At 48.5% G+C, this 23540-nt stretch overlaps 1 protein-coding gene across 2 annotated transcripts in view; it reads left to right on the top strand.

Moving 5' to 3' along the window:
- The window catches only part of PTPN21 (protein tyrosine phosphatase non-receptor type 21), a 308385-nt gene that overhangs the window by 252745 nt on the left and 32100 nt on the right, over nucleotides 1-23540 (top strand). For both annotated transcript variants that reach the window (XM_069637952.1, XM_069637951.1), the window contains 2 exons: nucleotides 1475-1709; nucleotides 11239-11399. In XM_069637952.1, the coding sequence (XP_069494053.1) occupies nucleotides 1475-1709; nucleotides 11239-11399 (396 nt within the window). The remainder of the gene's footprint in view (nucleotides 1-1474; nucleotides 1710-11238; nucleotides 11400-23540) is intronic.

The following is a 23540-nucleotide window of genomic DNA, read 5'->3' as shown; positions in this document are numbered from 1 at the left end:
GATGCCTGGGAATTCTGCCCAAACACCTCTCCGCAGGTCCACCAGGAGGTAGGGCTTTTGAGGGATTTCTGCAACCAACTTTGTTTTAAAAGCAATGAGAGGGGGGATTGGTGTGCAGCAATGCGGCGTTATGGAGCCATGTTATAATGCACACAGGAGGAAGGCCCTAGCTGGTGCACGGGGGACGAGGGAAGTGTGGAGTAGAGGAAAGTTGAGAAGGGGATGCTGTATGTTCCAAACTGGAGCCGAATAGCGGCAGCACTAGGTAGCATGTGGGAAAGGGTGCAAAGCCACATAGTGAAGGGGCTGGGGAGTGAATGTTTGGCTTCGTGCATTTGGGCATGAAACTAAGTTTTCAAGCAAATACTGGGTAAAAGTGACCAGAATTCATACAGAATCCGCATTTGATTGGCTGAGCATACTTCTTAGGCCCTCCATGGGTGCTAGAAAGGTTTAGGGGTTGATGGTACCAGGAGAGAGCAGAGAGAAGAAAAAGGGGACGAAATTGAGTGCAGATGGATTTTGACATCTAGGAAAATGTATGTATCAATGTATCAACTTTGATAGTGAGTTGGGGGCAGGATGAAGTATAGTGTGGGGATTCAGAGTAAAATGGGGGTGCAGAGAAATAAAAAGGATGATCGGTAACAGGGGAGCCTTGGCTTCTCTTCAAGTAAACGTTAAGTGTTTGGCGATGTATTTTTGTTGTAAATGTAATTATGAAGTATTAGGCGTATAATATTTTATCGGAATTTCATAATTGTTTTTACTTTGCTTTGGATTTATTTACTCCTATTATTATAAGGCACCCAATGCAAGCATGGTTTGTTCATAGCTGCTTCCTATATGGTACACATCTATCTACCACTCTGCCATCCGCTCCCTCTGCCTTCTCTCACCTCACGACTCCATCTCCTCTTCTCTTAACTCACTAGGTTGACTCTCTTTTCACTCCCAGCTCAAATTTTATTTCCTCTGTCTAGTCTTCAAAGCCCTCTATGGTCTTGCCCCTCCCTACCTATCCTCTCTTCTCACCTTCTATACTCCTTCTCGTTCACTTGGTTCTGCGGATCTCTTCCTTCCTTCTCCTCTGCATCCACTTTGTGCCCCTTTCCTCTTCCGCTCCATCCAACTCCTCGCTCCTTTCCATTGGAACCGCCTACCCCTCCCCGTCCACTCTATTACCCCCTAGCCTTCATTCCGCACTTCTCTAAAATCCTATCTCTTCCATTCACCCTCTAGCATCTTTTTGCTTCCCCTCTCACTACTGATTCTACCTCTACCGAAACCTCCTACCCCCCTCTCTCACTATGGTCCCTCTCCATTAGCGCTTAACCTCATCAATAATGTAAATTGTTCCTTGTACTGTTTTCTGGTTTAGATTCAATTCTTTGCACCATCACTATTCTATGTCTTTAAAGCCATTTATAAACTGTTTCCAATGATCATATGTTCTTTTCTATTTTATTAATAGGAGGGTGGAAGAGAAAAGAGCTTCAGATACTGGCCTCGGCTAGGCTCCAGGCACAACACTGTGACGTATGGGCGATTTAAGATCACCACTCGCTTTCGCACAGACTCTGTATGCTATTCCACGACCGGCTTAAAGATAAAGCACCTCCTGACTGACCAGGAGAGGACAGTTTGGCACCTCCAGTACACTGACTGGCCAGAGCATGGCTGTCCAGAAGACATCAAGGGTTTTTTGTGTAAGTTTGAGCACATGGTACTTGGCTTTATTAGAACTTTGGCATATGATGTAATTCACAAAACTGTAGCTCCTTTTATGTGTACATTTTATTGTTATTCTGCGATGGTGACTTATCTCCAATACTTGACACTCTAACGAAAGAGAGAGGGCACTAGAAAATCTGTTGGGAGAAGGGTCCTTGTTCCAAGGTTAGTGACATAAGTAAAATTAACTTGTTTAAGCAAAACATTTTCTATTCATCTTTGTAAATGTGAGTCATGATGCCTGCTCTAGTTTTTAGTGATAGGCAGTTGACATTTCTCTTATGAATGTATGGAATATTGTTGACCCTGACTATGCAGATTATATCATTCTCCCCATCGTTTCCTTAAAACTCATGTTCAAGGTTGCATCCATCCAGCATGTTACAGGGCTTCACAGCTAGAGGGGAAAAGCCTTTGCAGCAAGCAAAATTTTGCTAAAGGTTCTAAAGAGGTATAATTTAGCTGCATAATGTACCCAAGGAAAGGGTACTTTGCCACCTGACCCACAGCACCCCCTCCACACTTCTTCCGAAAAAGAAGCACCCTCTACCAGAAAGAACATTGTTACGTTTTGGTTTGTTTACTTCACTACATGTATCCTTGATCCAGACGAGAATGTCGATTTGACATTATTCAAAAATATTTAGCCAATTTAGGGGCTTATTTGTGAGCTCATGGATATCCTTATTTGAATTAATCCCACGGAACTATGAGGAATCGGGAATGAAATTCAAATACAAGTTAGACATGAGGGTCACAGATATTTGGCAGAAGGGGACTGGTTGAGAGTTAGCGCCCTGACTATGGATTAGTGCGTTGATAGGCTGCAGATGGAAGCAGGTTGTGGACAACCGGTCGAAGTTGCCTACGAGAAGGAACTAAAAAGAGAGGGTTGTTTGCTTCCTGTCTGCGCACAAAAACACACATTTGAATGTAAGTTCTGCTTGATTTTAATTAGTGATCAGACAGCCTGACACGTGTTTAGAGTTGCAAGGCTCTTCACCCGAGGCTGCATAACAGTTATCTAGTTAAATCTCAAGAAGGACCTTTCCACAAAGAAATGGCGAAAAAAGAAGACCGGGGCCATTTTGTCAAAAATGGCACCCTTGTGTGCTTTACTGCAACTGCGAATGCAGCCCGTGGTAAATGCCCACCATGGTAGTAAAAAGCAAACCAGGTTTGGTCCCTTTGTTCGCGTTGCCTTTGGCGGGCTTCACGAGTGAAGCCCGCCTCTGGCTCCAAGGTGTCTGGGGGGGGCAGGAAGTGAGGGAGGTGCCCGAAACTCCCTTTGCTTAGTCTCCTAAGAGACCCGAATGCACTCTGGTGATTGGCCGGCTGACTGTCTGGCAAGGACAGCCTCCCTGCTGGGTGACTGACAGCTAGGCTGGAATGAATGGGAGAAATCTGAATGTGAGGCTTTTGGCTTAGAATTCAGAGTCTACCACTGGACGAATGAACCGAAGAAGAACTTTAAGAGGACGCCTGCTGCAACTCCTGGACCGTTGGTTTGCTTCCAACTCCTGGACCGTTGGTTTGCCCGGTGAAGCCCTGCTGCTGTGCTGAAACTCCAAATTCGTATCAACAGCAAAGCCCCTGCAAGGACGACTTCTCCCCTTGAGGTGGTGGGACCAGTCAACTCCAAAGAAAGCCACCTGGACATCTTCACGGAGCTGGTTGTATTTCCACAGAGTTGCTGCTGGAAACCGAATAGGCAGGGAGAGTAACACCAGATTGTGTGCGTTGCTTTTAAGTTGGCCAAGAGCTCCAGGAAGATCCTCTGGACTCCCAGGAAGCAGGACTGACCGAGCTTGAGCCCCTCAACAGAGTGCGGGACCCAAGAAGCAAGGAAAGTCCATCTTGATAGCCAGGAACCGCAGTGTTGCTATTTGCGGTAGTCACAAGGAGCTGAAACACCGAAGTGCCACTTGTTTGAAGATTGCCGGTTGCCAGCGGTGAGCGTGACCATCCTATTGCAGTGCAGGTGTCCCCAGAAGTCTTCCCTCTTGTCCCCACGACTGAGGCCCAGGAACAGTGAGATCTGCGAAGCTGCACAGGAACAGGAGTCATCTGCTGCACTTTTTCTTCAATCCAAAGGTTCTGTAAAGTCTGAGAGAACTTACCTCTTGCTGTAGAGTTGCTGACATCTACTACTCACAAGGCTAAACAGCTTGTGTCCCAACATTGATTCTTCTTTTCTTCAAAGACTTCTAAAACATTGTGCAAAGACTTTTCTACTTGCCTACCAGAAGTGCTTCAGCTCATATAGACTTTTGCCCATTGACTTTGGCTTAACCTGTTCCACTGAATGACTCTGCTTAAGGGATCCAAAAGTATTTGCCTGCTTAAGAATATTTGTGATCTCTTGTTTGTTTGAATAACCTTTTCCTTTGACCAATTCCTAAGAATGTTCTAAATGCTACCGTAAGATATTAATATCCCCAGCACCTTAGCTATTGAAGTCACCTGAGGGTGTAGTTTGTGACTGTGGGCCATTCCAAAAGGACCTTTACTGATTTAGAAACTAAGAGTGTGTAGTTTTGGAGTGTATTTGTGTTGCTTTTATATTGCTCCCTTCTGAAGAAAGCTTATTCTAACTGACTGATAAATAAAATAATAATTGTTTATTCAAGAACCCTGGTGTGTAAGTGTTTATTTTAATACTTTCACTGTGAATCTCTGTGTAACTCCCCTACAGCTCACATTGACCCCTCTTGAGATAAGCCTGGCTGCTCAACACGCTACCAACCTGCGTAGTACAGACTTATACCAAAGGTTTGGTTCCTATTGCCAGGAGGTCAGGGTTGTTGTAGTGCACACAAAGGGTACTGCATACAATCATGCCTAACAGTACCTTATGTATGACTTATGAGGGACAGTTAGAACCAAAGACCCGCTGCGTGTCTGTCTACAACAGCACACAGAAACCAAGACTTGGGGGACACTCCTACAATGATCCTAACGGGCCTAATGTGGTGATACCAACACATTACTTTTGGGAAGTGGCACAACCTAATCACAAGTGAGTAATTACCTTCACATCTACTTTCTATTAGAATGGCAAAACGGTTTCTAATGAAAGAAAGATCTTAACCATGCCTTTAAGAATAGTGCATCACGCAACCAAGGTAAGTAAGAACTTGTGTAACTGTTCACTCTTAGAATGACAGTTACCAACCAACTCTTTTACAAGTAAGGAACTTTTAAACACTTATTTTCCTTTCTAGGGAAAAGTCTGAATCCCTTAAAAGTCTTTCCTTATTCTTGGAGCACACGTGTTCTCAGTGACAGAAGGGGTGGGGGGGGGGGGTCACTAGGATCTAGTGTTCAACAGGCAGTGTCAGGCTAGGTTTTTAAGTTGCAAAAGTCAGAGTTCCTTAGGAAGACTGGGCAACCAGGTAAGTACTTTACTTTAAAGTTAGAAGAGGGCCCATGGGCTTTGCAGACGACACTCTGTTTCTTGAATTTATATAGCGCTTTAAGCAAAAGCACTTTACAATATAACAGGTACAAAAGGGAGAGAAGCATGTTTACAAACATGAACAGGTCATAAGTACAATAAGTAGAACTATTTACAAGGGGGGAGGGTAGAGGAGGGGGGTAGGTGAAGGGAGTTCCGGTGTAGAATTTGGGGAAGGGAGGGAGGGAAGGGGGGAGTGATCTGGTGTCCTCATTGCCCTTAAGTAGTATTTGTTACCAATTTAAGGTCAAAGGGGAAGGAGAGAGGATGGGGGAAAGGAGGGGGCAAGGGTAGGAGGGGAGGGGTAGGGAAGGGGAAGGTCAGGGGGGGTGAAGAAGATGGTCTTTCAGGGAGTCGTGGAAGGATGAGTAGGTAGGGGTGGAGCGGATGGAGAGCGGGAGGGAGTTCCAGTGTAAGGGGGCCAGGAGTTGGAAGGAGCGGAAGTGTGAGAAGGCACATGGGGCAGGGGGGTACAGTGAGGAGGTAGAGGTTTGTTGAGCGGAGAGAGCGGGAGGGGGAGTAAAATGAGAGGAGGGAGGAAAGGTAGGGTGCGCCAGGTCATGTAGAGATTTGAAGACAAGACCAAGCAATTGAAATTTGGGGAGAGAGGGGGAGAAGGGAGAGGGAGGGGGAGAGAGGGAGAGAGGGAGAGACACCTCTGTCTTGTCAGTATTGAGGGAAAGAAAGTGGGATGACATCCAATCTTTTATGGCCGTGAGGCAGGAAGAAACAGTGTGGTGGAGGTCAGATGTGAAGAAAGAGAAGGAAAGAAAGAGTTGGGTGTCATCAGCGTAGAAGTGGTGGGAAATGCCGAAAGATATAATGACTGGGGAGAGAAGGGAGGTATAGAGAGAGAAAAGAAAGGGTACCAGCACGGAACCCTGAGGGACGCAATAGTTCAGGGGGAGGCTGGAGGAGGTATTGCCGCCCTAGGAGACAGTGAAGGATCGATTGGAGAGGTAAGAGGTGAGCCAGGAGAGAACAGAGTCTTTGAAGTCGAATGAGGACAGAGTGCTAAGAAGTAAGGGGTGATCTACGGTGTCAAAAGCTGCAGAAAGGTCAGGGAGGATGAGAATAGAAGATTGCTTAGCGTAGCGAGCAGTGAGGAGATAGGTGAGGGCAGTCTCAGTGGAGTGTTTAGGGCAGAAACCAGATTGAGAGGTGGGGAGGAGGGAGTGGGATGAGACAAAAGCAGAAAGTTGAGAGTAGGCAAGGCGCTCGAGGAGCTTAGAAATAAAGGGGAGAAGGTAGATTGGCTGGAAGTTCGAGGCAAGAAGAGGGTTAGCAGAAGGTTTCTTCAGGATAGGGATTATGGTGGCATGTTTGAAAGCTGAAGGAAAGGTGGCGGAGGAGAGACAGATGTTGAAGAAGGTGGTTAGGTAGGGAATAAGGTGGGGGTACATTTTGGGGATGAGGGAGGTTCACCTCCCCTTTATTTTCTGCCCCCAATGCGTGGCGCAGTGATCTGCCCCTCTTTGTGTGCTTCCTAAGGGCCCTCCATTATGCGGGGTGCAGCTCATGTACCAGCTGCGGTCTTGCGCTTTTGATATACCAGGTTAGAGTTCCTCAATCCCAGGCATGTGTTGGAGGAATTCAGTGAGAATTAGATTTATGTGGGTGAGCGGGCCCGTATCAATTTGATTGTATTCTACCCCCTACGACCACGTCAATGCAAGAGTTCTGAATCCGGTCCTAGCCCCCTACTCTAGTGGGATTCTAGCAGTGGGACTGGGTGAACTAGATGAGAGGCCTCCCCATTGCAAACACCCCACAGCTACATAAAAATCCTAACAGACTTAAGGTAAGTACATACCTAAGTGAACACAGTATCTCAGCATTGAAGATTTTGCAGCAGGACTTCAGTATCTGCAGCCAAATACCCGGTCAGTGGATTCCTTGTCGTGGTGACTGAAAACAGGACTGCAGAAGGAACTTTGCAGCAGGGATTGATGGAGAAGGCTCTAGGCAAGGTTTTCCTCACGGTTGAATGCGGTTCTGCGTATCTGGCGCCTTTTCAAGGAGCACAGAAGACAGAAAATTGTGGTTGAATTCTTGTCGTTACAAAGGTCCAGCATTCTGAGGGGCCATTTCAGACTTGAGTCGGGTCTCTGGAGATCCACCAGGATGCCCATGAAGTTTCAGTGAGATTCAGAATTAGGAAGTCTGTGCACTCACGGCAGGGCATCGTGTATTCTCACACATGTGACTGCCAGTATACTCTCCTGCCAGGGCATCTTGTATTCACACGGGCTCTCTGCCCATCCCAAAGTTGCGTACATACTTTGTAAATATGTCCTCCACAGATATTATCCGGTCCTGGGTTTTGTTTGCAACTCAATTCCTTTTTAATATTCAGTTAAGATTTTTTTTTTCTCTCACTTGCTTGTTGTTCAATTTCTTGTATTCAGTGTGGCTGCTGAAACGGCTTGATTTCCCCACTGCCTCTGGATGGACTCACCAGCACTCATTGGCGTTCCTGGATTCTCCTGCGGTCGACTGGAGAAGCGTTTCCTTCTGCTTCACTCTCGCGACTGCATGCTCTTCATTTCTTTGCCTCTCGCGGCTTCCACTTGACATGTCTGCTTCGTTCTGGGCACCGGTAACTAAAGCGTTGCTCTGTCACCTGCGAATGCCCAGGAGTCTCTTGGCGGCACCTGGGATTCCCACCGTCGCGCAGCCGCCTCTTCCTTCTTCGCTGGTGAGCCTCCTGGCTCCACCACGCCAGTAATTGCCTTTTGGTTTCTTCAACTTCACAGAGAGACACATCCCTCTCCCGCCAACAGCAGGCATTGATTCCCTGCTTCACTTGCCTTTTAAAATTCCCAGGTGTGTATGAGCAACCTCTAAAGCGTTCACTGGTCTTGTGGCCTTCCTTGCTCTGCATTGCTCGATTCCTCTTCCTCGTCCCAGTAGTTTGGTAATTCTGGGAAAGGAAGTTCAGTCTTGAGAAAATGGGGAGGGGGGATAGCACGTCTCACCCGATGAAGCCATGACATCTCCCCGGAGGTTGTCCGCCCTCCTCCCTTCCCCCGGTAGTAATCCTCCCTCATATAACCGTACCCAGTGTCGGGATCAGGTAGCGGCTGCCGTCCCTTGGCCACATGGCAGAAGGTCACCACTGGGAAATCAGTGATGACTCCATCGGGTTTATCACAGTACCCTGCAATATATAGGGCCTCATTACGAGGTAGCCATGGTGTTGATAGCACCATGGCTACCCCCTTACCGCATACCAGGTCCGGGTTCTCGGAATGGGTACTTACCGGGTCATTTCAACCTTGGAGGACCCGGTAAGTCCCCATTCTGAGAACCATTCCCCATTCCCATTTGAGCCCCCGTAGGGCTCAATGGGAATGGGGAAGTAGCTAATAACGGTACCGCAATTTGCGGTACCGTTATTAGATCTGAAGTCCCTTAGCGGGTCCCATCCTTAACACCTGGTCAGAGCAGGTGTTAAGGAAGGGACCCGCTAAGGGACCTCGGAATATGGAGGTAAGGGATTACCGGTAATCCCTTACCTCCTACCTCGTAATGAGGCCCATAGTTTATTGTTTTAAGGCATTACCCTCACATTTATATTGTTACACTGAAATTTGGCAACTCCCAACACAAACAGAAGTTTAGCTCTGCTGTCTTGGGTGGCCACCTCTGCCTACCTAATAGCTTGCAACTTGTAACCTTTCAAACTCTTGTCCGATACAGATCAGATTAAGAATTGTCTTCAATCCAGTTCTAAACGGGTAATGAAAAGCCCATCAGTAATGTTTACGCACCAGGGAATCTAGCGTATAGTGGAAGCTCGGTTAGAAATGCACATACATTAGCGCTAAAAGCCAGGAAATGTCTGTAATGTATTAGAAGAAAAGAGTTGCTGGCCTAGAAGAGTCATCAACACAGACAACATAAATGGGATCAGGATCTGAAATGGCATTTTATACTGGGTCATTGGCGAAATGGAAGATGGGGTGCGGGGGGGGGGGTTATTTGGTTGAATTCCACAAACTTAGTGTCCATCTTTATCATCCAACCTTTTAAGAAGAACTTTTAAATTATTTCTGTGCATGTGCAATACCACCTGTTATGTTTCTATATAGATGCTGGAAGACCTGGAAATGAGGAGCCCACTTCTGCAGCAGGCAGGGTAGTCATTTGGGCTTTCATTAGTGTGGTCTGGTTGAAAAAGAGCCTTTCAAGTAAGCCCTTTTTTGAAGCCATTGCTTTTATTGGAATTGTTGGTGGACTTCTAGGAACCGCCACCTGCTCCATTCCTCAGCCTAAGTTGGAATCAAAAGCCATGTGTCAGTTTTGGGAAAGCTTGATGCCCCACTAGTCTCCTCAAACTAAGATCAGTAGTGGTAAGTAGTTTTAGATTTGTGGGTGATCTCCTATGCATGTTAGGGGAGGAAGGAATCCCCTTGCCTGAAAAAGGGTGGGGAAGGAGGGAGGGTGCGTTATAGGCCTGTGTGGGTGAGGGCAGTTTGATGGAGAATCTGTGAACCGGCCGGCTGCCCCAGTCCTGCAGCCACCCTACAAGAGGGAGCCTCTACCATTCTTCTCCCTTACACCTGTCACAACATCACTGCAGAAACTACTTTTGTTTTTGCCACGCTTGTTTAACGTTAGGGGAACTACATGGCCAACAGCCTGGCTCTCTGCCACCACCCCCTCACACTTGAGGTATGTCACGTAAATCCATTTCTTTCCTAGGATCTATATGCTTTGGGATCTTCCTCTGAGAACACTGCACACTCGTTGCACACCATATATTAAGGATAGGGTGTTTCACAGTAATCCGGTGCGAAGTATCCTCTCAGCGATACATTATGTGGAAATGGGAACAGGACTTGCCAGCAGAGGAGGTGGTGAGTGGATTGTGGAGTAGAGTGCAACACAGCAAGGGAGTGGCTGGCATTCCATGGATGTCCCTTGGGTAAGGTGAGCTGGGAGACAGGCAGAGAAGGGGTGGGGTTTTCCTTGGGGAGGTGGACATGGCGGGTATGTAGAACAACATTAAATCCATTTTACAACTCCCTTGGCATGAGTGTCTCGTCTCAGCTGAAACTGTGACAGGGATTGGTTTTTTAAAGGCCACGATGGACCACACATCATAAAAGGAACAACCCAGAAGTGCAGGTTCTACCTCCAGAATGTGGGCAGCACAACATCCATCTGTTAGGATCTACCTGTGGTACTCTCCCTGAATGTTTACTGGGGCGACTTAGTCTGGTGATGAAATCTAACAGGATTACATAAATATATAGCATTGATTAATCTTCTGTGGATCCTAGTCTGACTCACTTGTCACACTTGTGTATTGTTGTGGCAGTGATGATTGTTATTAATGGAGCAGACAGTGTCAGTAGTTTTCGAACTGAGAAACTGCAATACACATTTTATTAATTTTATTTTATTGGGCCTTTGTAAGGCGCCTATACAACAGAATTGTGTTTCAAAGCACATTGAATAAACCAGTCAAATAAATAACTAAACCGTCAAACTTCACTATTTCAACGACCACCGCAGCATATCAACTTAACGGAGTCTGACCTAGAAATAGCTGATCGCAGTGGCAATGCCTCCCGCCAGGCCCCGCCCCACACAACACAGTATCCTAGCATTCATCTGCAAAGAACAGGAGGTACAAAGGTGCACACATCAGATGTTTGCAATAAATTGAAGACACATGTCCCAACCTTGCAAAGAATAGGGGGTACACAGCTGTCTCCGGCTACCACCCACCCGCATCCCTCCCAGAAAAGGTGAATTGAATTTGGTTAATGCTGGTGGATTCCTTGATCATTAGCAGACGTCACAACACATGAATTCTCTGCAATCAGTGACACAAGGTTCAGTTAACACTGAAACTGGACAATTTCGCGATGATTTGGGTGCATTTTGTGAGTGGATTGGTGGCACCACTATCTTGGAAATATTGAAGTGTAGAGATTTCCAGGATGGTATTACCTCATGTAAGTAAATGTATTTGTTGCCTAGTCTAATAGAAGACATGTTTGATTTATACAATTGTTCTCTTTTGCCACCTGTAGCCTACCTCGAAGAGATCCAGTCAGTGCGCCGGCACACCAATAGTGCCACAGAGCCAAATAGCCCCAACCCTCCTGTACTGGTCCACTGCAGCGCTGGTGTTGGGAGAACCGGGGTGGTTATTTTGTCTGAAATCATGATCGCTTGCCTTGAACACAATGAGGTGAGTGACTTTCGCTCCGTCAGGATTTCCAGCACTGCCAAATTGCATTGGTTTGCATACCTTTTCCCTGTTCTTGCTGCAAAAGCACTTCTCCGTTTGTAACAGAAATGCTGAACTATGCAAACTATGACCATTGCATTAGCTTTTCTCTGTAGTCATTTTGTTATTCTGTGAAAGTTCTTACCTTCAATGTCTGTGTAGCTTTATAAACCAAACTTCTGCCATGGAAGGACATGTGGCTTTTAGGAGCAAGGCTATGCATGCAGGAGAGATAGAAATGTATGCAACACAAGGCGTGCATTATACATCTAAGTACATGAATTGTAGGTCATCCGGGAGGTCTGTGGTGGGGTGAGAGTTGGGGACTCAAAGATCGGGAATGGAGGCCACGGTTTGACATTTATTCAGACAAGTAGATGGTGCTAGGAATATGGAGAGGAAGCCGACACGAAGCATGCCCTTGCTCCTTATGTAATAAGTCTAATCTGTGATCGGCTTAACCGGGCTTTGTGCTCAAACTAGAAGGGCTACTTTCAGATATAGTGAGGTTCCAACTATTGACATGCTTCAGCACTGTGGCATTTTACCTTGTATTTGTGACTGTCCTACAGAAAGTTGTACATTCTTTCTTGAGTTGTAACTCTCTGGTGTGTTTTTCTGGGAAAACTGCAGTTGGGGGTGGGGGGGCCACTGTATGGCCGCACTTTGATACGACACACATGCCGTCGTAGGCTGTAGGAAGATCATTGATAAAAAATGCTCACCAGGGATACAGCCTGAATAGTTTGGTCTCTCTAGCTTGTTTGCAACCTCTAGTACAACCATTATCAAAAGTGGTCTAGTGTACTCATATTTTCTAAGGTGAGATGCCAGTTCCAGGCACCAAATAAGGTAAAAAAGAAATACAATAGTTAAGCTATACCCGTGCACTCCTTATCTCCCAAAATTATTATCACAACTGTGAAGTTATTTATTTAACTGTCGGATCTCAAAATCACAAGCAAACAGTAATTGAGTGAAACAACAATTTCTCAAATATTCAAAGATTTAATGTCCATCTGACACAAAAAGCTGACACATGTTTTGACATCAACTACGTCCTCATCAGGGCTTAATACATAGTTCAATGGTATTGCATCGATAAGCTCATAAAACACGCTTGCAATCAGTGACTAATGTGTCCTCAGTGATGATGCCGATCTTGTTCAGACAAAATGGATATGTTGCAAGGTTTAAGTTACTTACCTGTAGCTTTTGTTATCCAGCATGGATTCGCATGCTCATGAATATTCCCTGTCCGTCTGGGAATCCTTGGTAAAAGAAAAAACTGTTTCACTTTCACTTCAAAACTGTATTTCTCCTCTAAACCAATCACTGTTCTGTGGGTCACACTGCCCCCATCCAATGACAGTCCTCTCGCTTAGCGCCACCCCTGGTGGCCATCTTCCGATGCTGTAAGCATGCAACGTGGCAGTATGAACAAAGAAGAGCCACAGAGGGGAAGGCGGGAGTGTTTGCATCTGAATCCATGCCAGACCCATGCTGGAAAACGATAGTTACAGGTATGTAACTTAAACCTTCTCCAGCATGAGGTCTAGCATGGATTAACATACTCATGAATAACGATTACACGGCAGTACATATACGCAACCACAGGAGGTGGCAAGGCTCAACAGGAGCAATGAACTATCACTTCTGGAACATACTCACCTCAAACAAACAGGTTGCGTAGCACCACTTGGTCGACTTGGGACTCCTCCCTGTAATCCCTGTTGACACAGTAGAACCTTGTGAAGGTGTGCGTGGACCTCAGCATAGCAGCCCTGCAGATGTCGAGCAAGGGCACACCAGAAAGACATGCAGTTGTTGCTGTTATGGCTCTGGTAGGATGGGCTCTCAGCCGGCCTTGGAGAGGCCGATGACACTGCATGATGCAGCCACCTTGAGATGGAATCCTCGACCAGGCTTTTCCTTGATTTTACAGGTCCATAGTTGACGACCAACTGAGAAGTCTTAGAAAAATTCTTAGTACATGCCATGTAGAACTTCAAAGCACAAGCAACGTCCAGGGAATGCAAAGCCCTTTCGGCCAGTGACGACTCACTCGGGAAGAAGACGGGTAACACCAAAGGCTCGTTGAGATGGAACTCTGAAAGCACCTTTGGCATAAAGTTGGGTGTGTATGCAGTACCACCCTTGAAGCGTGGAAAGTTCAGTAAGGCTACTTGCAAGACAGGGCCTGAATCTCCCCAACCCTCCTGGCAGAGTTGATAGCCACGAGGAAAGCTGTCCACGAGAGAAACTTGAGCAGGACCTGATGCATACGGTCGAAAGGCGCTCCCATGAGCTTAGTTAGCACCACATTGAGCACCCATGCCGAGGGAGGAGCCTTCACTTTCAGGGAAAGTCCTGAAAAGTCCCTTGAGGATCTCCTTGACAAGCCTGTGAGACCACAGCAAAGGTCTGCCTGGAGACCTAGTGTACCTGGATATGGCGGTGAGATGCACCTTGATAGAGGCATGAGCCAGTCCCGCCTTGGCCAGAGAAAGCAAGTATGGCAGACGTTGAGGGGCCGTGACTCGCAGCGGAACAATCTTCTGAGTCCTGCACCACACGGAGACTTATTTCCATTTATGCTTGTAGCACTTCACAAGACCCTGGCCAGGATGTTCTTCTATTTGTTGGGTAGAGCATAACCCCCATACTCTAAGGCTGCAGGAGCCATGCCCTCAGGTTCAGAAACTTTGGATCAGGATGCAGAATTGCCCCCACCCCCGCCCCCTCTGACGAGGTGGTCAGGGACTATGGTAGCCCGATGGATGGGGCCACTGACAGACGCAGCAGGTCTGTATACCAGATTTGTCTCAGCCACGCTCTGGTGACGAGTATCTTCCTTCAGTGGCACTGTCTGAGTGTGTTGATCACACGTAGTAGGAGAAGCATACAGGAACCGTCCCTCCCAAGGGAACGAAAACGCATTCCCCATGCTATTTGGCTGCAGGAACCTGCTGGCGAACCTATGGCACTTTGTGTTCACCGCAGTCGGGAAGAGATCGATCTGGGGCCATCCCAATTTGTCGAACAGAAGATCCACCTGGTCCTGGCGAAGGTCCCACTCGTGGCAAGAACGCAATTCCCTTCTGAGGGAGTCCGCAGTGGTGTTTCTTGACTCCCACCAGGTGAAACGGAACGAGAAACCTGCCTTGACGAATGGCGCACCGGCACAGGTCCTGGGCCTTGGAGAGTGCCGTGAGCATGTCCCCCCCCCCCCCTGTTTCCAGATGTAAAACATGTTTGTGGTGTTGTCTGTGAAGATCCTCACCACCTTGTCCTTCAATGATGGCAGAAAAGACTTGAGGGTCCAGAGCACGGCCCGAGGTTCCAGGATGTTGATGTGTAGGTCCTTTTCCTCCAGCTGCCAGAGGCCAATGGAGGCGTCCGTGGTGACAGTCTCCTGGTAAGTAGGAACCTGAAACAGAGCTCCCTGGGTGAGGTGTGGCCGTACGCCCCACCACTGACTCGCCTGATGGAACTCCTCGTTGAGTGAGATCTTGTCCGCAAAATTCCCTGACAACTGCATCCACAAACTCCTGGAGTGGTCTTGTGTAGTCTGCACAGGCGAACGAGGCTGATGCAGTAGGACATCATGCCCAGCAGTGACTTGATGGACCGAACTGTCTTCTGCATCAACAACACACTGTGTACCTTTCCTTGTATGGCTCTCACCCTCTCCTCTTAAGGCGAGGCCAGACACGTCAGTGTTGAGTTTGTCACCTAGAAACACTGCATCCTGAGACGGCATCAAGCAAGACTTTGGATAGTTTATGGAGAACCCCAACTCCGTCAGCAGACACACATTCTTCGATGTGTGGTCGCCCGCCAGAGCATCTGAGCGGGAACGCACCAACCAGTTGTCCAGGATACGTGGATGCTTTGCAGACAAAGATGCGCCACCACTGGGGCCGTGCACTTCGTAAACACCTTCATGGCCGATTTCAGGTCAAAAGGCAGGGCCTTGAACTGGTAATGCTGACCTTGAACTACGAACCGTTGGAACATGTGGTGTTTCTTGTGAATGGGTATGTGGAAGTAGGCGTCCTCCAGATCAAACAACGTCCGAAAGTCTCCTTGCTCCAGCTGGTTGAGCATGTGTTGCAACGTGACCATCCAGAATTTTTGGGACTTCAAGCACTTGTTGAGATGACAAAGATCTAGGATCCGTGGGGATCTTTTCCTACGTGCTGATTAACTTAGCCAGCTGGCCTGCCGCCGGGGTGCCTCAGTTGGTGTCCGATGTCATGGCCGGTTCAGGCCTGCTTGGGGGTCGGCCCTCCACTGCCTTCAGTGACCCCTGTACGCTTCCTGAGAGGAGGAGCGTGGAGGCTGTCGGTATGGCGCATTGTATCCCTTGAGGGACCTTACTGGTTTTCCTCTGGAAGAGCGAAAGGACGGCCGTCGCTGCTGCTGTTATACCCAAACAAATCTACCTCTGGTCTAGCCCTGCGTGGGTGACCATGTCACACCTTAGACAAATCTTCTGGGGGGGGGGTGTAGATCACTATGCCCGACTCCACCTCTTGTATCTCAGGGCCTTTGTGCACTGTGTTACTCCTAGATTACTTACTCTGATCTATCTTAACTCCTATGGACACATTAATATAAGACACAAAGAAAACACATGAACCGATTCAACAATAGAAACACTTTTATTCATACATAGCAATGCATAATACAAACACTACTATAATGCAAATCTTGAATTTGCACTTTTTATGCTTTTGGTGCAAATCTACCATGCAGTGTAATAACTAAGCCTTACAGGCTGTTAATGCAAGTAATACAATTACCCACCATTCTACCCCATATCTCTCTGTCTCTCTGTCTCTCTCTTTCTTTCTCTCTCTCTCTCTCTCTCTCTCTCTCTCTCTCTCTCTCTCTCTCTCTCTCTCTCTCTCTCTCTCTCATTACCCCCTTTATCATGTCAGCCAAAGCTCTGTGTGAGTGTCTGTTCCAATTCCCCATGCACATGTCTTTTTCAGGAATACGCCCCCTTTCCAGCTCTGTTTTTGCTCTGTCTCCCCTCTCCCGCTAATTCTGCAACCAGTCAGTCAGGGCCAGATCCCTGCCAGATCGATCAGCTCTGCTGCAGAATGTTTCCCCAAGCTTCCTCTCTCAAAAGTCATCCAAGCGTTTCTCCTATGCCACCGCCAAACATCTCTCTTCCATCTCGGAGTCAGCTCCCTCGATCTTAGAACTGCCTCTCCAACAACATCATCCCATAGAGCCGACCAGCAGAGAGCAGCCACTACCTCAAAGCCTCACCTCTCATTATACTGTTCAATGACATACATAAATCTCTATGGTTACACTCATCTCCCTCTGTCAGCATTTCTATATTTGAGCAGTGCCTAAATGTCTGTGATGCATGTACTTTACTTTTCAAGCACTGCGTGTTCTGGTCAATGTGACATTTTCTACATATCTATGCCATGGCCTTCTTTTGTCTGCCTGCGGTACACCATTTTGCCATCTATTCATATTTCTCCATTCAAATCCCTCTATCCTGCAGGTCTCTGCCTGCAAAGCTCTCCCTCCACATGGAGCTGCCCCCACCTTTCCTCTGTCTGCGAAGCACAACCCAGGTCCTGATAAGGCACAATGCCTTCCCCATTCGGACAAGGGGTCTTATCTGTCTGCCAAGCAACTGTTTACGCATATTTGCTTTTCCGCACTCCGCGGCACTTCTGTCTCTCAGAATGGCTTAGAAGCCAGCTACATGCATTCTCTATAGTACTTAGCACATTCACTCACTCAAACCAAGCGCTATTTATAATGTCTCAATGCATATTCTAAGTGCACACTCATGTGTGGTGTCTCCACAATGCATACATGATACCTAACAACATATCTCTACATGTGTCTCTAAATGGCACTTCAAATATGACAGGCCTCATTCTATAAGAAAATTGCGAATGCATACATGTATGTGGCAGAATAATGTGGATAGTCTAATGATGTCACTACTAATCAGAACTAATCATAATGTATGATGGATAACTAAACGGGATGCAATGATGGATAACTAATCCATAAATGGGTAAAGATTCTCTAATGATAACAAACCAGGCTTCTCCATACTATCAGGTTTCACACTGCAAGGAGCGTGCTGTCTGTATGTCGGTCTTTATCGCTTGTAAAGACTCGTCGAGCGCCTTTCCGAAGAGGTTCTCCCCGTTGAATGGCGTATCTAGTACCTTAGTCTGCACGTCCAAGCGGAAGTTTGTTGCCTTCAACCAACCTCGATTACGTGGGGACACCCCGTTCCCCATCTGGTGGAACCCTGTGTCTGCGACATCCACTGCCACTGTGATGGTGTGATCTAAGGCCACTTGCCCCTCCTGAAAGAGCGCCAGTGCCTTGACCTGGTCTTGGCAAGGAGTCCAGAATAGGGCTCAACCTGAACCATAGTTCCCGGTTGTATCTGGACAAGAAGGCTAGGGTGTTAGCTGCCTTGATGGTAGAGGCTGCCATGTAAATGATTCTCTTGCCCATTGCATCCAGCTTCTTCCCCTCCTGACCCGAAGGTACCATGGCTGCCGACGACTGGTTCGCTGAGCGCTTCCTTGCTGCTGCCGTGACCACAGAGTCGGGCGAGGCCTGAGACCTTAGCACCTGGGTGGCTGAATCCGGGTCCCTGTACTTCACCAGCCCGTCTGGCTTGGTCTGGGCCGTACTCAGGTTTTTCATTAGTGCCAGGCCCTCCTCCCAGATGTCGTCCAGGAAGGGAATAGATATGATTGTCTTTCTTCTCGACTTGTGCCGTTGGTATAGGAAGCCTTCCTTTTTGGTCTCTTCAGGGGTTAACTGAAACAACTCTGAGGCCCTTGATATAATGGAATGGAAGGATCTGACTTTGTGTGGGAGGCCCTATGGGGCTCATCTGCATGCAGCGTCTCCCCGTTGACCGCAATGAAGTCATCGTTGGTTCACATGGCCTTATGCGGGTCCAGGGCTCTGGGTGGGGTCTTTTCGCAACAAGGTTGTCATGGAGTCGTTGGATGATGGCCTGGACCAGTGCCCTCTTTGGACTTCTTTCGTTGGGGCGAGTTTAGCCTCAGAGGCTCCTGCGTGTCCAATGAGGGCGTAGGTCCTGGAGGCATCCTCTGCTGGATTTCGTTGACCAGTGTGTGCAGGGTCATTATACTATCCAGCGACACGTCCCTATTATTAGGGGTGAATGGAGCTGGCTCTGGGCTGACGTGCCTCCTCTTGCGAGCAGGTGACCCCTTGTGATCTGTGTAACAATCGTCCTGCAGATCGCTGTCTTCATCGGTAATTGAGTAGATCTGCTCCTGTCTGTTTTGGAAAGCACCCTGATCCACGTACCGGGAAGCTCCATTGGCAAAACAGTCTATCCTTCTCAGAAGGATGGTTACCTGCAGCTGTCTGTTCCCTCCCTGACCCCAGAGTGGCCGCCGCCTTAGACGGTGCCTCTGCAGCTGTATCTCGCCGCAGAGGTAGGGACACCCGTGTAGTGGCAGCTACCTACTTTGCTAACCCATTCTGCTTCAGCGCTATCGCAGCGGTTGTCGCTGACTTCGACAATGAGCTTGTTGCCATCTTTGTCGAGAGTGCCGTCGTCGATTCCGTCGACCTAGCATGTTTTTGCCAGCTTTGACGAGTCCTCCCCAGACTTGCCCTTGGCCGGGTTGTCCGCCGACACACATAATTTTGCCGGGTTTCTGAGACTTCCTCTTTGAAAACCCTTTTGATGTTTGGCTCACCGTTGAGATTGCTGGTGATGGGATCGCCTTATGCCTGGCTCGGGACCTGCATCGGTGGCAAAACTAGCGGCTCAGAGCTTGGCCTTCTCTTGGACCCCTGCAAGCGGGGTGTCCTCAAAGGATCTCAACCTCCTTTCAGAGTGAGTTTTCTCCTTGGACCAGCTGTTCCTAGCCGAGTCATGACTCTGCCCCACGGCTAAGTCAGTGGCCTTGCTCAACTTGAGCCATGCCGCCATAGCAGTCTTTTTTGGTTTTCTTTGAAAAACCACGGCATGCTTCACATCCCCTATCATTTTGGTCGGGATGCAGGCAATACAAGCATTTATGATGCCGATATTCCACGAAGATGTTCTTTAATCCACACTTCACGCAGTTTGAAGATGCTCCGACTTTCCCTCTTCTCCAGCATGGGGTCTGGCATGGATTCACATGCTCATGAATACTCCCTGTCGACAGGCTGGGAATCCTCTGTAAAAGAAAAATCAGTTTGTTTCATTTCTGAACTGTCTTTCTCCTAAAAGCCAATCACTGAGCTCTGGGTCATACTGCCCCCAGCCAATTACTGCCCTCTACATAAGCCCCTCCTCTGGCAGCTATCGTCGGATTTTTACTGCACGTTCAAGTGTTGGGGGTCCTTGTGCTTCGCTCTTTCAGCTTTTGCTGCGTTTTTCACTTTTTTGAGAGTTAAACTCTATTTTTCGGTCCATCAAGCCCTTGTGCTCTATCGATCATCCTTCCTAACAGGGAACTGTTTTCTGATTTTTCAGCGCCCCTCAAGGGCTGTTTTCATTGAGTTTTCTTTTTGAGGCTTCCAGAAGATTCTTTAGGACTACACCGCGTGGATCATGTTGTACGAGAAGGACAGCGCTTCCCTCTTCAATCTGTGCTCAGACTGTGGTTTGCGGAATGTGTATATGGACGACAAGCATTTCCTAGTGGCTGTACTGCTTGCACCCTATGCATAAGGAGGAATATTGCGTGATTTGCCGTGGCTTCATAACGCAAACGTTGATGGATCGTTGCCAACGACTGGAGTTGTGGCTGCAGGCCAAGGCCTCTGACCCAGGTGGCACCCAGGGCATGCCTCTGGATCAGGAAAGTCCAAGCCGGCTTCTAAGACCTTTGAGGGAGACTCACCCTTGGGGGCGCAACATAAGGCCAAGCACTGCGAGTCTGCTTCCATCTAGGTCACCGCAACCGTGGGTCCCGCGATGGTCAGGGCACAATTATCCCCATTGGCATCGTTCTCCAGCTACCACTCCGGGTCATCGTCCAAGAGGAAGTCGGCTTCCCCAGGGAAGCTAAGAGAGAAGCCTGAGCAGGCCAAGCACAGTGCAGTGATCGACCCACCCTCGGCAGAGAAGACCAAGGGAGACAAGGTGTCTGACGAGGCCCACCGAAGGAGAAGGCCAAGCAGGACAAGGTGTCTGAGACGGCCAAGAAGGAGAAGTCCAAACCGGACAAAGGATCCAGCCTTTCACAGAAGGCCCAAGTTCACCAGGCGAGGTCGTCTCCCTCCCGTCGGTTCCATGTAATAATGTCCCCGCAAAAATATCGCCATGCAAAAAAATTGCCAAAAATTGGTCGTTGTTTGTGGGGACATAATTACATGGAACATGCGGGGGGCACCCCCGCAACCTCCAAACCTTTTTTTCCTTCATGGGGAGCGGGGGACACCCCCGCAACCCCAGCTGCCCCTGTCCCCATATATATGGTCACCCAAATAATATCGCCCCCACTTTTTCCCAGCGATATTATTTACGGCGACCATATATATGGGGATAATATTACCTGATACCCTCTTGTCTCCTCCATAGCCGGTATGTCCAAGTGTCCAGAGACTTCCAGGACAAGATCGCTCTTGACGAGGAGTTCCGATGGGCAATCAGATGGTGGGGCGTGCGCTCCAATATCTCCGGAGGCATGGATTTCCAGAACCCCCCCCACCCCCATATACCAGGAGACTGTCACAACAAACGCGTTTGTGGAAGGTTGGGGAGCTCACACCGGTTGTCTTCACGCCAGAGGCCTGCGGCTATGGTAAGAGAAGGATCTACACATAAACTTATTGAACTACAGGCAGTATTCTGGGCCCTCAAGTCTTTTCTACCATCCCTGAGGGGCAGGGTGGTGAGGGCCTTCACGGACAATACCACCACAATGTTTTACATCCGGAAGCATGGGGGCACAAGATCCCCAGCACTATCCAGGGAAGCGCAGGTGTTGTGGCACTGGGCTGTCGCCCAGGGGAAGTTCCACGTACTGTTCCACCAGGCAGGAATACAGAACACTGTCGCTGATTCCCTCAGCAGGGAACTCGGCTCTTGCCACGAGTGGGAACTTCGGCACGACCAAGTGGACATCCTGTTCGGCAGATGGTGCAATGCCCAGATCGATCTGTTTGTGACAGTGACGAACACCAAGTGGTGGAGGTTCGCCAGCAGGTTTCCCCAGCTGGGGAGCATGGGGGACGCATTCTTATTCCCCTGGGATGGCCTGTTTCTGTATACATTTCCCCCCACACCGTTGCCGTTGCTACTTCGAGTCAATCAACTCAGATGGTGCCGGTGCAGGATGTTCCTCGTTGCACCAGTGCGGCTGAGGCAGATCTGGTACCTGGACCTTCTCAGCATGTCAGTGTCCACTCCAGTCAAGCTGCCACTGGTCGCAGATCTTCTCGCCAGGGAAGGAGGCACCATACTGCACCACGATCCAGGATCGCTGAACCTGAAGGCCTGGCTGCTGCAGCGTTAGAGTTCAGAGTGTACGATCTTCTTGCAGACTGCAAGGAGGTGCTCGCCAAGGCCAGGGCTTCAACTACTTTGAAATCCTGCAGACACAAATGGAAGAGATTCGCAATTTGGTGTTGTACAAGATGCTCCTCAAGTGTTGCCGTACCTGCTGTCATTGGCTAACTCACTCATCCATCAAGGTGTATCTTGTGTCTATTTTCCGTTACACCAGATCTCCGAGCGATTCTCCTTGTGATCGCACTACTTGGTCAAGGAATTAATCAAGGGACTGTACAGTTCGTTCCTGCCGATGAAGGCTCCAGCCCCGGTGTGGGAACTCTATATTGTGCTGATTAGGCTCATGGGGGCTCTGTTTGAGCCTATGCATTCAGCTCTGCTTAAGTTTCTGTCATAGAAGACTGCTTTCCTCGTGGCCATCACCTCTGCACGATTAGTGGGTGAGATCCAGGCCCTGTCCTGCAAGCCACCTTTTCTGACTTTCCACGAGACGAGGGTGGTGCTGTGGACACACCCCTCTTTCATGCCCAAGGTTCCATCGGACTTTCATCTCAACGAACCTTTGGTGTTACCTGTGTTCTTTTCGGATGCCTTCGTCGCCGGCTAAGAGGATGTTGCACTCGTTGGATGTGGCCCGAGCGCTGAAGTTCTACATGGCCTGCACACAGAGTTTTCGGAAGACTTTTCAGCTTTTTGTGAACTTTGGCCGTGTGAACCATGGGAAGGCCCTGTCCAAGGCTTCCATTTCCAGCTGGCTCGCCGGCTGCATCACCCATAGTCACCAGTTGGCAAAACGACCATTGCCTGGCCGCCCGAGAGCCCATTCTACCAGAGCGATCGCTGCCACAACAGCGTTCTTGTCTGGTGTGCCACTGCTGGACATCTGCAGGGCTGCTACGTGGAGGTCGACCCACACCTTCACGGTGTTCTTCTGCGTCCACAAGGATTCCAGGGAGGAGTCAAGAGTCGGCCAGGCAGTGCTGCGCAACCTGTTCGCTTGAAGGTGAGCCTGGTGAGGAGGTAAGAGATGCTTATATTGAGCCTTGCCAGCTCCCGTGGTTGTGCATGTGTGTACTGCTATGTATTCTTTATTCATGAGCATGTGAATCCATGCCAGACCCCATGCTGGAGAAGGAACAAGTTACTTACCTGTAACTGTTCTCCAGCATGGGTCTGGCATGGATTCACATTCGAACCTGCGGCTCTTTTCTTGGTCCTACTACCACTTTATGTGCTACCAAACCTGAAGATGGCTGCTTAGTTAGAGGGCAGTCATTGGCTGGGGGCAGTATGACCCAGAGCTCAGTGATTGTTTTTCAGGAGAAAGACAGTTCAAAAACTAAACTGAAACTGATTGTTCTTTTACCGAGGACAACAGAAAATAATCGGTTCTATGTGTTAAAATGGCGGCACAAATGGCCATTGGCACAAAATATCGCAGCAGAAGGGCTGTGGTTTTGCTGCTGCAATCCATGTAAAGGATGCAGGGGACACCCCCGCAACCCCCGCTCCCCTTAAATGGTATCATGGGGTACACCTTTACTGGGTCAAACCACAGCATTTTTGCTGCAATTTTCTTGTACAGGCGACATGTTTGCCGCAATTTT

Source organism: Ambystoma mexicanum, chromosome 14 (assembly GCF_040938575.1).
Source record: "Ambystoma mexicanum isolate Mex_15411 chromosome 14, UKY_AmexF1_1, whole genome shotgun sequence".
Classification (NCBI taxonomy): domain Eukaryota; kingdom Metazoa; phylum Chordata; class Amphibia; order Caudata; family Ambystomatidae; genus Ambystoma; species Ambystoma mexicanum.
Note: the sequence above shows the minus strand (reverse complement) of the source record. Positions and strands in the feature narration are given on the sequence as shown.